The sequence below is a fragment of the Emys orbicularis genome, chromosome 12, assembly GCF_028017835.1.
Source record: "Emys orbicularis isolate rEmyOrb1 chromosome 12, rEmyOrb1.hap1, whole genome shotgun sequence".
Taxonomy (NCBI): Eukaryota; Metazoa; Chordata; order Testudines; family Emydidae; genus Emys; species Emys orbicularis.
This window is the reverse complement of record NC_088694.1, coordinates 38,537,982-38,555,814: the sequence shown is the minus strand read 5'-3', so window position 1 is coordinate 38,555,814 and position 17,833 is coordinate 38,537,982. Positions and strand designations below refer to the sequence as shown.

The window sequence follows — 17,833 nt, the reverse complement described above, 5'->3', positions numbered from 1 at the left end:
TACCCCTCAGTCCTGACCTGCAGCCCATGGTAGCCAGGAAGGCAGGTTGAGTACCCCGACTCATTGCCCCAGTGGCAGGGTTCAGGCTGAGGGGCTGGGGCCAGGCCCGGAGGCCACTCCCTGCCCAGCCCCCCCGGGCTCAGGAAAGGAATCCCAGTTACAAAAGCAAATGTCTTTATTGTGTGTTAGGGCTGAGTTCCAGCCAGCGGGGCCCTCGAGCTGCGGCCACCCTGCTTGGTGCGGGCCGGGGGCAGCCGCCACTTTGGGGCCCGTCCTTCGCGTGGGAGGGAAGGGGTTAATCACGCCAGGTCACCTCCACTTCATCTGTCCGGTACCTGTGGGGAGAAGAGAGAGTCAGGGGACTGGGGGCTGTCCCACGGCTGAGACCTCCCCGCGTCGCTCTCCCCTCCTCTACCTCTGCGTGATCCACGAATCCTCTAGCTGCGTCACCTGCCCCGTGCGGAACATCTCCCAGCCGGCCTGCGCAATCATGGCCCCATTGTCAATGCAGAACCTGGGGAGGGGGGGGGGGGGGGGGGGGAAGAGGGGGAAATGAGACCTCCTGCAGGCAGTGGGGCGTGGGGTCTAATGGTTAGAGCAGGAGGGGGCTGGGAGCCAGGACTCCTGGGTTCTATCCCCAACTCTGGAAGGGGAGTGGGGTCTAATGGTTAGAGAGGAGAGATGGGGGTTGGGAGCCAGGACTCCTGGGTTCTCTCCTGGCTCCGGGGTAGGGGTGCCAATGCCCTAAAGCACCATAGCCCAGAATCTCCCAGGGGAATCCAAGAGCTACTGTCTGGGGGGATAATCCCACCACTCCCACCAAGCTAAGGGGTTGCTGGGACCCTAGCTCCACAGGGCAAGCTGATGGGCAGTCGGTACCTCTCATCTGTAGCAAACAGCTTGGCTCCCCTCTCTGCACACATGATCCGCATCATCTCCTGCAGCCGCATGTTACCTGGGGGAGGGGGCAGGGTTAGAGCTTGGGGGGCACAGGCTGGTGTGGGGTGGTGACACCTGGGGAGGGGGCAGGTTTCAAGCTGAGAACCCAGTCTCAGGACACAAGTGACACGAACTGCAATGGCCTCAGTTGAGCCCAGGCACCAGCCCCAGGCTGCGCCTGCCAGGACTGTGGGGGAGAGCCCAGCGAGCCCCTCTGCCCTAGGGCAGCGATCCCGGGGGTAGGGAGGCAGGGGGCGAGTGGGGAAGCAGGTGGGGGGCTAAGTATGGGGACCGGGTGGGGAGGCAGGGTTCCCATGCAGTGACCCTCCGCCCCCGCGCCATGGTCCCGGCACATACAGCCAACTCCGCCCACGACGAGGGCCTCCTGTGAGCCGCAGTGCGCCATGGCCCGCTCCGTGATCTCCACCAGCATCGCAAAGAGCGTCTCCTGGGGGGGCAGCGCAGCTAGGACAGTGTCACTCGCTCCCGACCCACAGCCCACCCCCTCCTCGGCGCTCCTCACTCCCGACCCGCAGCTCCCACAGTGCTCCTCACTCCCAACCCGCAGCCCCCACACCCCCCGCTCGGCACTCCTCACTCCCTCCCTACAGCTCTCACAGTGCTCCTCACGCCAGACTTGCAGCCCCCTTCCCCAGCTCCCATGGTGCGTCTCACTCCCAGCCCGCAGTCCCCACCTCCTGACGTCCAGGGACGGTGCTCCTAACTCTCGACCTGCAGCCCCTGCTCTCCCAGCCCTGAGCTGGGCCGTTCCTCACCTGGAGAGAGAAGCAGAGATCCTCCGGGGTGCACTCTCCTGATGCCAGCATCTTGTGAGCCACCTCCTACAGGGCAGAGAGGGGGTTCAGGGCTCCTGGGTTCCCTCCCAGCTCAGAGAGGGGAGTGGGGGCTAGTGGGTAGAGCAGAGGCTGGGAGCCAGGACCCCTGGGTTCCTCACCTCTATGTGGGACAGGATCCCTGAGAAGGACACATCCATTCCCTTCACTGTGTAGGGCAGCTCCACCAGCTTCTGTCCCCTGGGGGGAGAGAGGGGGGAAGGAGACTGTGTTAGACTCTCCCAGAGCCAGGGATCTAACCCCAGAGTCCTGACTCCCAGCCCTGCTCCAACCCCCTGGACCCCACTCCCCTCCCGGAGCTGGTACCACTCACTTCTTCGCCATCTGTTCGATGTTATAGCCAGGGCTGGGGTCATTAGATATCTAGGAGGAAGAGACACCAAGGGGGGGTAAGGCTGGATGCGGGGGTACCAGAAGGCCCCATCCCAACCTATGAGCCCCCCCCACTTTGCTTTGGTCCATTTTGGGGCGGGGGGGACGACTTGAAGACACCAGCTCCTTTCAGGCCAAAACCTTTCCTGCAGCGAGGCTCAGGGCAGGGGGTGTTCTGGTGGGACTCAGGTGAAATCGGTCCCCCCCAGTTTTGAACTACAGAGAGGGGAACGAAGCCTGAGGCCCGTTTGCCAAAGCTCCGTATTGATTTACTGCGAAATCTCACAATCACTTTCCACTTCACTTGCAAAGAAACAAGGAAATTCCAGGCCAAGAACCTCGGTTAGTGCTGAAGATCCCCACAGCCTGCTCCTGGCTTTTAAAAGCAGAAAACTGAATGCCCAAACTCTTAGATTAATGTTAAAATTAGTGCAAAGTCTCCAACTAAGTGAGTGCAGATTATTTGACAAAAGTATCTAATTTTATGCTGGCTTTAGTTGGAAATGTTTGACTGTAAAGTTACCATTAACCTTAGATTTCGGCATTTAATTTCCCCAATTTCAGGGAGAAGGAGAACAAAAGTTACTGTTTTCTTTAAAATGCAAGGAAATTCCATGCCAGAAAACCTCATCTTCAGTTGCTCCTGCCACAGGGAAGAAAAGGATTTTACAAGAAATCCAGGAAATTGGGTGTGAGGTTTTTAAAAAATGGAAGCATATAGAATGTTTGTGAAAGAGATTGATTTCAAGTCTTATATAAAGCAAGTTATATGCTAAACATCGTCTGATTTTGTACAGTATTCTTGGATTATAAAGAGAATAAAATTGCGAGTTTGTTTAAAAAGCAACCAAACTAAGAAAATTCTTGTTTGCCTTTAGAAAAAAAGCAAAGAAATTCCACTCCAAAAAACTTAGGTTAAGTTTAAAATTGCACCGAGTATTTTTCGACGAGCGTGTGCACAAAACCAACACTAATCTGGAATTCCCTTGCGTTTAAAATGAACAACTTCACCCAAACACACCAGAACTTGGAGTCATGTGACTGTTAAAATCTTGAAGCGACATTTCTCCAATGTTGCTGTCGCTAAATGTTGCTAGTGAAGGAACCAGAGGGATTGGAACCTGGCGCCCTGTTTTTTAAAAAGCAAGGAAATTAAATATCAAAAAACTTGTTAATGTTGAAGTGCCACAATCAGGAAACTGAGAAACTCTGGGTGACTCACTTAATGGTAAAAGAACCCAGGAGTCCTGACTCCCGGTCCCTCCTGGTTCTAACCACTAGACTCCACTCCCCTCCCAGAGCCAGGGATAGAACCCAGGAGTCCTGACTCCCAACCCTCTGGCTCCCCAGTGCCCTCTCACCTTCAGCACACGGGCGAAGCGGTCCAGGCAGTTGCCCACGGCGATGTCGATGGTCTCCCCGAAGATGCGATACCGGCGCTCCGAGTACGCGATGACCTGGGCAAGAGGAGCAGAGCAGGGGGATGGTACAGGGCTGCCGGGATCTCTGGGTGGGGGCCTTGTGCGGCGGGGGGGGGGGAGGGGGGAGGAGCGTCAGCCCTACCTGGGTGTTGCCCCCGCTGACATACAGCACGGTGGGGTTCTGGGCGCCCGTGATCAGCCGGCCCATCTCAATGTGGCCCACGCAGTGATTGACGCCCAGCAGGGGCTTGTTCCAGAGCTGGGCCAACGTCCGGGCCACCATGGCCACTGTCACCAGTGGGGCGCCCATGCCGGGGCCTGCAGGGATAAGTTTATGGAGGGGATGGTTTGATGGGATAACGTGATTTTAGTCAATAGGTCAATAACGTGCCATCGCTGGAAATTAGTATCAATGGTCAATGAGGGTCTGGCTGGAGAATCTTGCCCGCATGCTCGGGGTTCTGCTGATCGCCATATTTGGGGTCGGGAAGGAATTTTCCTCCAGGGTAGATTGGCAGAGGCCCTGGAGGTTTTTCGCCTTCCTCCGCAGCATGGGGCAGGGGTCGCTTGCTGGAGGATTCTCTGCAACTTGAAGTCTTTACATCATGATTTGGGGACTTCAACAGCTGAGTCAAGGGAGAGAATTATTAAAGGAGTGGGTGGGTCAGCTTTTGTGGCCTGCATCATGCGGGAGGTCAGACTAGATGATCATAATGGTCCCTTCTGACCTTAAAGTCTATGAGTCTATGAGTGCGGGGTCAGCACGGGGCCCTTGGGGGGCCACTCACCCTGGGTATAGGGCCTGGCCCCCGGCCCCACCCCCACTCACCCTGGGCATAGGGCCTGCCTGCGCCCTCCACTCACCCTGGGCATAGAGCCCGCCTGCGCCCTCCACTCACCCCAGGCATAGGGCCTGGCCCCCGGCCCCACCCTCACTCACCCTGGGCATAGGGCCTGCCCCCTCACCCTGGGTGTAGGCCACACCCCCACTCACCCTTGGTGTAGGCCACACAGTCCACATCTGCGGGCTCCAGCCCTGCCTCCTGCAGAGCCTCCCGCAGCACGGCCAGCACACAGCCCCGGTGATGCCTCGCTGTCTGCCCCGGCAGGAACCCTGCCCCAGAGAGGGGAGATAAAAGGGATCGGATGTGGGGGGCCTGGAGGAGGGAACCAGACTCATCCTGGCCCGGAGCGGTGGGGAAAGGGGACGTGCGTTTGAGGGGAGGAGGGGGCGGGGAGGAGATCAGGAAGCCTGGATTCACCCTGGCCTGGAGAGGGGGTTGGATGAGAGGCCAGACTCAGAGAGGAGAAAGAACCCAGGGAGAATCCTGGCAGGATTTGGGACGGGGGAGGCCCGGGGGGGGGGGAGAGGGTGTCCTGGGGGGGAAGGCTGGGGGGTGCCAGGGTAGGGGGGCAGATGGATGAAGGGATGGGTAAGGACAGGGGGTCCTGGTGGGGCTCGGGATGGGGAGGCCTGGGGGGGGCCACAGGGGAGATGGGGATTAGGGGAGTGGTTGGGGGGGTCCCAGGGTGGAGGGATGGACGGAGGGGGGGATGGGTAGGCCTGGGGAGAGGTCCCGGGGCAGGGTAGGGGCGCAGGGGAGATTGGGGGGGGCGGATGGAGGGGGAATGGGTAAGGATGGGGGGGCCTGGGGCAGGGTAGGGGGGATGGGTAAGGATGGAGGGGGAGTGGGGAGGGGCCCCGGGGTGGGATAGGGGGATGGGTGAGGACGGGGGGGCTCAGGGCGCAGGGGGCAGATAGGAGAAGACGGAGGAGGGAAGGGTAAGGACGGGGGGCCCGGGGCGCAGGGGGGGTGGGGGCGGACGGAGGGGGGATAGGAGAAGACAGAGGAGGGAAGGATAAGGACTGGGGGGCCCGGGGCGCAGGGAGGGTGGGGGGGCAGACGGAGGAGGAATGGGTGAGGATGGGAGGGCCCGGGGCGCAGATGGGGGCGAAAGGAGGGGGAATGGGTAAGTACGGGGGGGCCGGGGCGCAGGGGGGGTGGGGGCGGATGAAGGGGGGATGGGTGAGGACGGGGGGGCTCGGGGCCCGGGGGGGTGGGGGCGGACGGAGGGGGATGGGTGAGGACGGGAGGGCCCGGGGCGCAGGGAGGGTGGGGGGCGGACGGAGGAGGGATGGGTGAGGACGGGAGGGCCCGGGGCGCAGATGGGGGCGAACGGAGGGGGAATGGGTAAGTACGGGGGGGCCGGGGCGCAGGGGGGGTGGGGGCGGATGAAGGGGGGATGGGTGAGGAGGGGGGGGCTCGGGGCCCAGGGGGGGTGGGGGCGGACAGAGGGGGATGGGTGAGGACGGGAGGGCCCGGGGCGCAGGGAGGGTGGGGGGGCGGACGGAGGAGGGATGGGTGAGGACGGGAGGGCCCGGGGCGCAGATGGGGGCGAACGGAGGGATGGGTAAGTACAGGGGGGCCGGGGCGCAGGGGGGATGGGGGCGGACGGAGGGGGGATAGGAGAAGACGGAGGAGGGAAGGGTAAGGACGGGGGGCCCGGGGCGCAGGTGGGGTGGGGGCGGACGGACGGAGGGGGATGGGTAAGGACGGGGAGGCTCGGGGCCCAGGGGGGGTGGGGGCGGACGGAGGGGGATGGGTGAGGACGGGAGGGCCCGGGGCGCAGGGAGGGTGGGGGGCGGACAGAGGAGGGATGGGTGAGGACGGGAGGGCCCGGGGCGCAGATGGGGGCGAACGGAGGGGGAATGGGTAAGCATGGGGGGGCCGGGGCGCAGGGGGGGTGGGGGCGGATGAAGGGGGGATGGGTGAGGACGGGGAGGCTCGGGGCGCAGGGGGGGTGGGGGCGGATGAAGGGGGGATGGGTGAGGACAGGAGGGCCCGGGGCGCAGGGAGGGTGGGGGGCGGACGGAGGAGGGATGGGTGAGGACGGGAGGGCCCGGGGCGCAGATGGGGGCGAACTGAGGGGGAATGGGTAAGTACGGGGAGGCTCGGGGCCCAGGGGGGGTGGGGGCGGACGGAGGGGGATGGGTGAGGACGGGAGGGCCCGGGGCGCAGATGGGGGCGAACGGAGGGATGGGTAAGTACGGGGGGGCCGGGGCGCAGGGGGGATGGGGGGGCGGACGGAGGGGGGATAGGAGAAGACGGAGGAGGGAAGGGTAAGGACTGGGGGGCCCGGGGCGCAGGGGGGGTGGGGGGCGGACGGAGGAGGGATGGGTGAGGACGGGAGGGCCCGGGGCGCAGATGGGGGCGAACGGAGGGATGGGTAAGTACGGGGGGGGCCGGGGCGCAGGGGGGATGGGGGGCGGACGGAGGGGGGATAGGAGAAGACGGAGGAGGGAAGGGTAAGGACTGGGGGGCCCGGGGCGCAGGGGGGGTGGGGGGCGGACGGAGGAGGGATGGGTGAGGACGGGAGGGCCCGGGGCGCAGATGGGGGCGAACGGAGGGGGAATGGGTAAGTACGGGGGGGCCGGGGCGCAGGGGGGGTGGGGGCGGATGAAGGGGGGATGGGTGAGGAGGGGGGGGCTCGGGGCCCAGGGGGGGTGGGGGCGGACAGAGGGGGATGGGTGAGGACGGGAGGGCCCGGGGCGCAGGGAGGGTGGGGGGCGGACGGAGGAGGGATGGGTGAGGACGGGAGGGCCCGGGGCGCAGATGGGGGCGAACGGAGGGATGGGTAAGTACAGGGGGGCCGGGGCGCAGGGGGGATGGGGGCGGACGGAGGGGGGATAGGAGAAGACGGAGGAGGGAAGGGTAAGGACGGGGGGCCCGGGGCGCAGGTGGGGTGGGGGCGGACGGACGGAGGGGGATGGGTAAGGACGGGGAGGCTCGGGGCCCAGGGGGGGTGGGGGCGGACGGAGGGGGATGGGTGAGGACGGGAGGGCCCGGGGCGCAGGGAGGGTGGGGGGCGGACAGAGGAGGGATGGGTGAGGACGGGAGGGCCCGGGGCGCAGATGGGGGCGAACGGAGGGGGAATGGGTAAGCATGGGGGGGCCGGGGCGCAGGGGGGGTGGGGGCGGATGAAGGGGGGATGGGTGAGGACGGGGAGGCTCGGGGCGCAGGGGGGGTGGGGGCGGATGAAGGGGGGATGGGTGAGGACAGGAGGGCCCGGGGCGCAGGGAGGGTGGGGGGCGGACGGAGGAGGGATGGGTGAGGACGGGAGGGCCCGGGGCGCAGATGGGGGCGAACTGAGGGGGAATGGGTAAGTACGGGGGGGCCGGGGCGCAGGGGGGGTGGGGGCGGATGAAGGGGGGATGGGTGAGGACGGGGAGGCTCGGGGCCCAGGGGGGGTGGGGGCGGACGGAGGGGGATGGGTGAGGACGGGAGGGCCCGGGGCGCAGGGAGGGTGGGGGGCCGACGGAGGAGGGATGGGTGAGGACGGGAGGGCCCGGGGCGCAGATGGGGGCGAACGGAGGGATGGGTAAGTACGGGGGGGCCGGGGCGCAGGGGGGATGGGGGCGGACGGAGGGGGGATAGGAGAAGACGGAGGAGGGAAGGGTAAGGACGGGGGGCCCGGGGCGCAGGTGGGGTGGGGGCGGACGGACGGAGGGGGATGGGTAAGGACGGGGAGGCTCGGGGCCCAGGGGGGGTGGGGGCGGACGGAGGGGGATGGGTGAGGACGGGAGGGCCCGGGGCGCAGATGGGGGCGAACGGAGGGGGAATGGGTAAGTACGGGGGGGCCGGGGCGCAGGGGGGGTGGGGGCGGATGAAGGGGGGATGGGTGAGGAGGGGGGGGCTCGGGGCCCGGGGGGGGTGGGGGCGGACAGAGGGGGATGGGTGAGGACGGGAGGGCCCGGGGCGCAGGGAGGGTGGGGGGCGGACGGAGGAGGGATGGGTGAGGACGGGAGGGCCCGGGGCGCAGATGGGGGCGAACGGAGGGATGGGTAAGTACAGGGGGGCCGGGGCGCAGGGGGGATGGGGGCGGACGGAGGGGGGATAGGAGAAGACGGAGGAGGGAAGGGTAAGGACGGGGGGCCCGGGGCGCAGGTGGGGTGGGGGCGGACGGACGGAGGGGGATGGGTAAGGACGGGGAGGCTCGGGGCCCAGGGGGGGTGGGGGCGGACGGAGGGGGATGGGTGAGGACGGGAGGGCCCGGGGCGCAGGGAGGGTGGGGGGCGGACAGAGGAGGGATGGGTGAGGACGGGAGGGCCCGGGGCGCAGATGGGGGCAAACGGAGGGGGAATGGGTAAGCATGGGGGGGCCGGGGCGCAGGGGGGGTGGGGGCGGATGAAGGGGGGATGGGTGAGGACGGGGAGGCTCGGGGCGCAGGGGGGGTGGGGGCGGATGAAGGGGGGATGGGTGAGGACAGGAGGGCCCGGGGCGCAGGGAGGGTGGGGGGCGGACGGAGGAGGGATGGGTGAGGACGGGAGGGCCCGGGGCGCAGATGGGGGCGAACTGAGGGGGAATGGGTAAGTACGGGGGGGCCGGGGCGCAGGGGGGGTGGGGGCGGATGAAGGGGGGATGGGTGAGGACGGGGAGGCTCGGGGCCCAGGGGGGGTGGGGGCGGACGGAGGGGGATGGGTGAGGACGGGAGGGCCCGGGGCGCAGATGGGGGCGAACGGAGGGATGGGTAAGTACGGGGGGGGCCGGGGCGCAGGGGGGATGGGGGGCGGACGGAGGGGGGATAGGAGAAGACGGAGGAGGGAAGGGTAAGGACTGGGGGGCCCGGGGCGCAGGGGGGGTGGGGGGCGGACGGAGGAGGGATGGGTGAGGACGGGAGGGCCCGGGGCGCAGATGGGGGCGAACGGAGGGGGAATGGGTAAGTACGGGGGGGCCGGGGCGCAGGTGGGGTGGGGGCGGATGAAGGGGGGATGGGTGAGGACGGGGGGGCTCGGGGCCCAGGGGGGGTGGGGGCGGACGGAGGGGGATGGGTGAGGACGGGAGGGCCCGGGGCGCAGGGAGGGTGGGGGGCCGACGGAGGAGGGATGGGTGAGGACGGGAGGGCCCGGGGCGCAGATGGGGGCGAACGGAGGGATGGGTAAGTACGGGGGGCCCGGGGCGCAGGTGGGGTGGGGGCGGACGGACGGAGGGGGATGGGTAAGGACGGGGAGGCTCGGGGCCCAGGGGGGGTGGGGGCGGACGGAGGGGGATGGGTGAGGACGGGAGGGCCCGGGGCGCAGATGGGGGCGAACGGAGGGGGAATGGGTAAGTACGGGGGGGCCGGGGCGCAGGGGGGGGCGGATGAAGGGGGGATGGGTGAGGACGGGGAGGCTCGGGGCCCGGGGGGGGGGGGCGGACGGAGGGGGATGGGTGAGGACGGGAGGACCCGGGGCGCAGATGGGGGCGAACGGAGGGATGGGTAAGTACGGGGGGGCCGGGGCGCAGGGGGGATGGGGGGCGGACGGAGGAGGATGGCTAAGTACGGGGGGACCCGGCTCACCCTGGCCCGGCGCGGGCACGAAGGTCCGGCGGGGGTTGCTCAGCACCCGCCCGTCCCGCACCAGCCCCGCTCCCACCTTGTTGGCGCTGCCTTCCAGCCCCAGCACCGTCACCGCGGGCATGTCCAGCGCGGCAGGGGCAGCCCAGGGGCCTCCCGCTCTCGCATCACAGCGGAGCCCCGCCTGTCTCGCAACACGTGAGACCAGAGTGCCATTACCACGCCCACTCCAGCCCCGCGTGACATCGGAGTTCCTAGGCCTCCGTCCTCACGTGACACGGGAGTCCCGCCCATTCCCGCCCCCCCTCAGTCCGCTGCAGTCCCAGGCCCCAGACACGTGATAGCGCGGCGCTCTAGCCCCGCCCTTCCCCGGCACGTGACACTGCCGCACGTGTGTCGGTCGGACCCTGCAGCGCTTTGTTCCCGGACGGGTCGTGGGGCGCACGGGGCTCGGAGTGGGGCCTGATTGGCCGTGATCTGCGCGGTGAGAGACGGGCGGGGGCTTATTGCGTGCGAGGGCTGAGATTGGCCAGGGAGGTCGGTTTTTATTGTGCAGGAAGGGCCGCGACTGGCCAGATAGGTGGGTGTTTGTTGTACAAGGAGCTCTGTGATTGGCCAGAGAGCGGGTGGGAATCATGCTACGAGGGCTATGATCGGCCAGGTAGGTCGGTGTTTCTTGGCCATGGGCGTGGGTGTTTATTGTGCAAGCAGGGCTGCGATTGGCTGGGGAGCAGGGGGTTTATTGTGCAATGAGCTCTGTGATTGGCCAGGGATTGGGGAGACTAATGCAAGAAGGTTTGTGATTGGTTGGGGAGCGGGAATGGGCATTTGGCCTGTCCTCCCTAGTTCTCTGGACTGCTGGGTCTGTGGCCTGTGCCCCTGATGCTGATTGCTTTGTGCCTGCCCGCTTCCCCCACAGGCTGCCCCCAGGATCCTGCGGCTCGTGGCTCGGCGGTGTCGGCTCCTCAGCGCAGGGCCCAGCTGGTGGCGGGAGATGCCCAAACGGGGGAAGAAGGCAGAGGATGTGGACAGCGCGGACGAGCTCGAGGCCACAGGTAACCGCGGCCCCATGGCACGGCAACCTCTCCCTGCTCCCTCTCATGTGCTCCCCACTGCACTCCCTGTGGCATGGTGCCCCCTTCTGAGCCCCGCCCCAGTTCCTGTGGCATGGTGCTCCCCCATCATTTCTTGTGTATCATGCTAGGAGAGCTGGATGGTCCTTTGGTTTGACCCAGTAGGGCCATTCTTATGTTTTTGGAACCCCCCTGGCTGCTCAGCGCCATGTCCCAGCTTTCCTTCTCTCTCCCTCTCCCCAGAGCCCGAGGCAAAGAAGAGCAAGAAGGGGGCAGCCAAGGGCCCCAAGGAGAAGGTGGTGGAGGGCCCCATCCTGTACCAGGATCCGCCCAACAAGCTCACCTCCCCCAGTGGGCAGAAGTACACCCTGAAGGTCACATCGTGGAACGTGGACGGGCTCCGGGCCTGGGTCAAGAAGAAGGGGCTGGAGGTAGGAGTGGCTCTCCCAGGAGCTGGGCTCTGCCAGTCCTCGCTGGGCTAGGCAGCTCCTCCCCAGTTCGGACCACCCGGGTTGGGGCCCTGGGCTACAGCGGGTAGTACCAGGGTGCCAGGGGCTAAGGCCACCCCTGCCCCTGCAGAGCCTGCCCTGTGGCCTAGTGACTAGCTAGAGAGCTTACAGCGGGGGGGCTGGGAGCCAGGAGTTACGGGTTCTCTCTGTGGCTCTGCCATTGACCTGCTAGGTGACTTTGGGCCAGTCCCTTCCCCGCCTTATGCCTCAGTTTCCCCACCTTTGCAGTGGGGATAAGGATCCTGACCTCCTTTGAGCTCTGCTGAGAAATGCTCTAGCCGAGTTAGGGATTGGGATTTTTTCCCTGCAGAAAAAATCTTCCAGGTTTTGGGGGTGGGATTTCGCAGTGAATTTCATGGGTCAGATTTTCCACCTGGAGTTTGGATTCCCACATTCACAATTTGGAGATTTTTTGCAAATCCAGAAATTTGGGATTTTTAGATTTATTCCATTTTCCTCTCCTGCTTTGTGCCTCCAAGTTGAGCACAGTGAATAACGGCCGGGCTGTGGGAACATTGGCTTGTGTTGGAAAAGTCACCTAGTGTCAGAGACACAGAGCTTCTTAGTGGCCCCTCCTGCTCTGCTGCCCCGGACTCCTAGGTCCCTTCGGCACTCACTAACTCTTCTCCAAAAGTAGAGACGTTTGGAAACGTCCTAGAATAGGAGAAAAACAAGCAATTTGAATCCTAGGCATCTTGTCTCTGTTACATTTCCATCAGTAAATGGGGATTGGGGCCGGGATGGGGTGGTGTCCTAAATCTCCAAACACGTTTGCTTTTCCTAACCCAGAATGAAATTTTAACTCAAAATTGACATTCGTCATCCCCCAAATCCCGCTGGACAGGGGAAAATGTTGCAGCTGTAAAAAACTGAAGCAGTTAACGTGGGTTCATGAATGGCTGATTCTCTCGAGCTTGGTCCACAGCCGGATTTGTACCTGGCTTGGTTCCAGCGGGATCGTTCAAATGGGTCTGAAGTCTGGAAAAGGTTTGGGGGTGAGGGCGGATAAGTAGCTGGGTATTGCTGGGGCCTGCAGGAGTCATATGACTCCGGGATGTAGAAACAGGCGAATCTGGAGTAGGTGCAGAGAGGTTATTTTACTTCTGGGATCTGAAGCTCGACAAATGCAGCCTGGAAATAAGGGGTACATTTTTAATAATGAAGGTGACTATTTGGAACAGTGTGCCAAGGGTTGTGGTGGATTCTCCATCCCTGGCAATTTTGAACAGCTCTGCGCTAGGAATTGTTGCAGGGCGGTTCACCAGCCTGTGCTATCCAAGCAGTCGGACGAAATGATTCCACTGGCCCCTTCTGGCCTTGGATCTGTGACTGTCTGTAGCGTGGAATCGGTTTTACTGGTCTGAAAGTGCTGTCGCTGGTCCGGCTGGTCCCCAGCAACCAGCACCGGAGATCCATGGCCAGGGGCAGGGAGGACGCGTGTGTTCCGAGGGAAGGGATAAGCCGGAGGGAAGTGGGGTGGAGCTGGGGGGCAGGATACCTGGGTTCTCTTCCTCATCCTATGAGGTTCCCAGAGAAAGGGATCCGGGGGGTTCCTGTGAAGAGGGGGGGCAGTAGCAGAGTCGGAGAGCAGTGGGGCATCTGTGACATCATGTTCTACCCAAGGAATGGACCCCAGGAATCCTGGCTCTCATGCCCCCCCCCCAACCATTAGCCCCACTTCTCTCCCAAGGCTGGGGAGGGAACCCAGGTCTCCAGGCTCCCAGCCCCGCTGACCCCGCTCTCCCCACACAGTGGGTGCGTGAGGAGGACCCCGACGTGCTGTGCCTGCAGGAGACCAAGTGTGCAGAGAAGCTGCTGCCCCCCGAGATGCGGGAGATGCCTGAGTACCCCCACAAGTACTGGGCCTGCGCCGGTGCCAAGGAGGGCTACAGCGGGGTGGCTCTGCTCTGCAAGACTGAGCCGCTCAGCATCACCTATGGCATCGGTAGGGACCTGCCCCGCCCCCCAGCCTCTGCCTGCTGAGCCTGTGTTCCCTGCCCACTGTGCCCCCTACCAACCTCTGCCTGCAGACCCCTTTGCCTGCTGCCAGGCCCTGCCTGCCGATCCCTCTCTGCGCCCCCTACAGCCTCAGCGAGGCCCTCTGGCCTTTCCCCTTGTCCATGCATCCCCCCACACCCATGGCCCTTTCCCTTGACCCATGCCCAGGGCCTCTCCCCTTTGCCCTCTGACGCGTGCCCCGTGTCTCCCGGCAGGTGAGGTGGAGCACGACCAGGAGGGCCGGGTGATAACGGCTGAGTTCCCCTCGCACTTCCTGGTGACGGCCTACGTGCCCAACGCGGGCCGGGGGCTGGTGCGGCTGGAGTACCGCCAGTGCTGGGACGCCGCCTTCCAGGCCTACCTGCGGGGGCTGGATGCTCGCAAGCCCCTGGTGCTGTGCGGGGACCTCAATGTGGCCCACGCCGAGATCGACCTGAAGAACCCCAAGGGCAACAAGAAGTCGGCAGGCTTCACGCCCGAGGAGCGCCAGGGCTTCGGGGAGCTGCTGACAGCTGGCTTCACCGACACCTTCCGCCACCTCTACCCTGAAACGCCCCATGCCTACACCTTCTGGACCTACATGATGAATGCTCGCGCCAAGAATGTGGGCTGGCGCCTTGACTACTTCCTGGTCTCGACGCGCCTGCTGGGGGCGCTATGCGACAGCAAGATCCGCTCCCAGGCAATGGGCAGTGACCACTGCCCCATCACCCTCTACATGGCCCTGTGAGCGGGGCAGGGGGGGGAGCCATACAGCCCGATATGGTCCCAACACCCCTGGGAGCAGGGTGGCCCATGTAGCCTGGTATGGCCCTGACACCCCTGTAGCCATGTGAGCAGCGTGGGGGAGTGTAGGCCCTACAGCCTGCTATGGTCCTTGTGGCCCTATATGGCTCTGTGCGCGGGGGAGGCCATACAGCCTGATATGGTCCGAACACCCCCGTATAGCCCTGTGAGCGAGGGTTGGGGCCATACAGCTAGGTATGGGCTCAACAGCCCCTCTATAGCTGTGGGAGTGGGCCCATACACCTCTCTATGGCCCTGTGTGAGGTGGGGGGATCCATATGGCCCTGCCCCCTCTCTCTGTAGTCCTGTGAGCAGGGTGGCCTGTACACCCCTCTATGGCTTTGTGAGCAAGAGAGGATTGGGCCCATGTGCCCCTATATGGCCCTGTGAGGCCAGGGGGAGTAGAGGGAAAGGGCCCCCCACACCATGATCAGGGGTGACTTCCCCCCAAAATGAGACCTGATTCAAGCCCCCAACTTGTGGGCCCTGGTGCAGTAAAGCCCAGAATATCAGCAGATCCCTCCCCATCCCAGAGACCATGATCCCCCAAATTCAGCACTGAACCCCCAAACTCACCCAGTGACACTCCAGTCCCAGAGGCCAGGAGTCCCCCCTCCCCCCCCCCAGCTATGAGCAGAGCCTCCTGAACTCATGTACCCACTGAGGGCCATCCAAGCAACCCTCCCATATACCAGCCTCCCCTCTTGCTGCCCTCCATCCTAGCCTCCAGAGAATTCCTCACCCCAGGAACTATTTTTTACCTGTAGAATTAAGCTGCTGCCTTGCCTTGAAACCAGACCCCCATTCTTTGTGGGGGGCCACAGAGCTGCGAGGAGCATTGATTAAAGGCTTTGAAAGGAGATGCTGTGTTTCATCTCGCCCGGGGGGGGAGGGGGGAGTGAGGTGGGGCTAGGAGATATTCACCCTCACGCTGTTCCTTGGCCTTTCTAGCTGGGGTCCCCCACGGGAGGCAGCTGCGAGTGAAGGGGGGCTTTGTGGGGGGCAGAGATGGACTGGGGTCCCTGCTGGGACATCACAGCCTAGAACAGAGGGATCCCTGCAGACACTCAGCTTCCAGTTACAGAAATAATGGCTGGGCAAGGGGGAGGTGCCCTCAGTGTGACCGATGCTGCCTGGGTCTGCAGAGAGCCTGAGCCCACTGCTGGGAGAGGGAGAACTGTTCCATGCATCTCAATGGGGTGTTCCATCCCACCCCCACTGCTCTGGGGGAACCCCACCAACTCCACGCCTGAAGGGGGGTTTGGGGTGCAGCAAATGGGGTGAGCAGAGCCCTCCAGCTCCTGGGGAGGTCATGGACAGGGGTTGCCTTAATCCATACGCAGCTGGTTTTGCCACATGGCAGGGGACCAGCTGGCTCAGGGGGTGGGGAATGGGACATGGGGCCTTTTCCCTCTAGGGGGTACCAGCTGAGATGCCTCACGGTGCAGGCTGGCTGGCTGGCTCAGGAGTACGTCCCCCAGTCCCCACCCCGGGCTGTCTGTGGCTGTTCTTTTGCCCCTGTGGTATAACAAGCCGGTGGGCTCTCAGCCTAGCAACAGGACCCACAGACCCAGCCCCCCTCTCCCCCCCCAGGTCATCGTGGGGCAGAGCGAGGGAGCCAGGCGGGTGGGTGGCGTATGGAATCTCTTTATTTACACTGTCAGGGCATCCATCAGTCAGGCCGGCCCTCCTCAGGGTTGGGACAGACTCACCGGGTTAAAGTAACGCTGCACGGGGTGGGGTGAGGGGAAAGCCCAGGGCTGGATTTAAATAGCTATGTACAGGGGAGTGGTCAGTATGTACAAGCCAGAGCAGCGGGGGGCCCCAGGATAGGGGGTGAACCCCATGTCCCACCCCCCAAAGATCCCTGAAGAACTGAGACCGGAGACGTTCCGTTCTCCCTCCCCGAGCGAGAGGCCAGCCCCAGGCACCACTCATCACCAGCCATCTGGGGAGCTCACCCCTGGTCCCCTGCATCCCACTGCCCCATCCCACTGGGGATCCTCAAACCACACCCCAGAGGAGGCAGAGCCCAGCCAAGGGAGCCGGTGCAGGGGCGTGTGGAGAGGGGAGGAGTTGGGAGCAGGAGAGGGGGTTGAGTTAGGATCACACCCCCCCATGCAGCAATGGGGGCAGCGCTCTGCTCCCCAGGCTGCAGCAATCAGCCCAAGGGGAGGTCAGGGGCTGGATGGGAAGGGGTGGCCCTGTGGGGGAGCTCAGAGGCATGCTGGGAAGGCTCAGGGCCCCTGGATCACACACCCCCATGCAGCAATGGGGGCAGCGCTCTGCTCCCCAGGCTGCAGCAATCAGCCCAAGGGGAGGTCAGGGGCTGGATGGGAAGGGGTGGCCCTGTGGGGGAGCTCAGAGGCATGCTGGGAAGGCTCAGGGCCCCCACGCAAGGGGGCTATTACCCATTGGCTCCCCCCCTCCCAGGAATGTGCAAAGAACCAGAGCAGCTATGGGGTGGGGGGGGGAGGGAAGAGCAAACCCAGAGCAGCTTTCCCCCGGGCATCAGAGACAGTGCCCCCAGCTGCCCCTGCCGGGGGGAGGATCAGGGCAGGGGCTGCTCCCCACCAGCTACCCCACCCAAATAAACGTTACCTTTGGTCCCTAAACAGAGCAGGGGCACAGGCCTTTCCCTTCTAGGCGGCGCTGGCTCCCATCCGGCCCCAGGGCGGACACTAGCTGGCTCAGGGGGGCAGGGAATGGGACATAGGGTCTGTTCCCTCTAGAGGGCGCCAGCTCCAATGTGGCCCCAGGGCAGAGGACTGTCTGGCTTGTGGGGAGGAGGGGCATGGCTGACAGAGCACAGATCAGTGGGGTGAACGGTGGCCTAAGAGATGACCCCACCATGAAGCAGCAGTGAGCTGAATCCTTCTTATCTCCCTCTCCCCCGGTGTCAGCTCCCCTCCCCAGTGGGTCCCATCCCCCCCAGAATGTATTTAATGCCTCCCCGCTGTGGGGCCCCCTCCTGCCCCACTTCCCTGCAGGCCAAGGGGGTGCTGGGCATGGCAGTGCCCCCATCAGGAGGGACATGGGACCTCCAGTGACTTAGCAGCCATGGGGGCTTCCTTCTTCCCTCTGGCCACCTCATCCTGGGTGGTGGGTCGCCGCTCCGTCAGCTAGGGCCCCTTGGATGCGGGGGGTGTCGGGGGGGGGGAGGAGGAGGTCCCAGCTCCATAGTCCAGTGTCCCTTGGGTGCGTGCGTAGGGTATCAAGGGTGAGGAGTCCCGTCTCCATCGTCCAGTGTCCCTTGGGTGTGTGGGGTTTCTGGGGTGGTGGGTCCCAGGTCCATCATCCAGTGTTCCTTGGGTGGGGGCGGTGGGTCCCAGCTCCATCGTCCAGTGTCCCTTGGGTGTGTGGGGTCTCCGGGGTGGTGGGTCCCAGCTCCATCGTCCAGGGTCCCTTGGGTGCGCTGGGTATCAATGGTGATGAGTCCCGTCTCCATCGTCCAGTGTCCTTTGGGTGTGTGGGGTTTCTGGGGTGGTGGGTCCCAGTTCCATCGTCCAGTGTCCCTAGGGTGTGTGGGGTCTTCGGGTTGGTGG

The 17,833-nt window shown here is 64.6% G+C and overlaps 2 protein-coding genes across 2 annotated transcripts; one reads left to right on the top strand and one right to left on the bottom strand.

The window, feature by feature from the left end:
* Nucleotides 1–157: 157 nt before the first annotated feature.
* OSGEP (O-sialoglycoprotein endopeptidase) lies at nt 158–10,071 on the bottom strand. The gene is made up of 11 exons (XM_065414502.1): nt 9,926–10,071; nt 4,581–4,700; nt 3,729–3,904; nt 3,527–3,622; nt 2,107–2,156; nt 1,895–1,973; nt 1,716–1,781; nt 1,297–1,387; nt 880–955; nt 416–514; nt 158–335 (listed from the first exon to the last, which is right to left on the bottom strand). Exons 1-11 carry the CDS (start codon nt 10,044–10,046, stop codon nt 296–298), a joined length of 1,014 nt encoding a protein of 337 aa, XP_065270574.1. The 5' UTR covers nt 10,047–10,071; the 3' UTR covers nt 158–295.
* An 838-nt stretch (nt 10,072–10,909) lies between these two features.
* On the top strand, nt 10,910–14,232 carry APEX1 (apurinic/apyrimidinic endodeoxyribonuclease 1). The gene is made up of 4 exons (XM_065414639.1): nt 10,910–10,977; nt 11,239–11,426; nt 13,257–13,449; nt 13,718–14,232. Exons 1-4 carry the CDS (start codon nt 10,917–10,919, stop codon nt 14,230–14,232), a joined length of 957 nt encoding a protein of 318 aa, XP_065270711.1. The 5' UTR covers nt 10,910–10,916.
* Nucleotides 14,233–17,833: the final 3,601 nt, after the last annotated feature.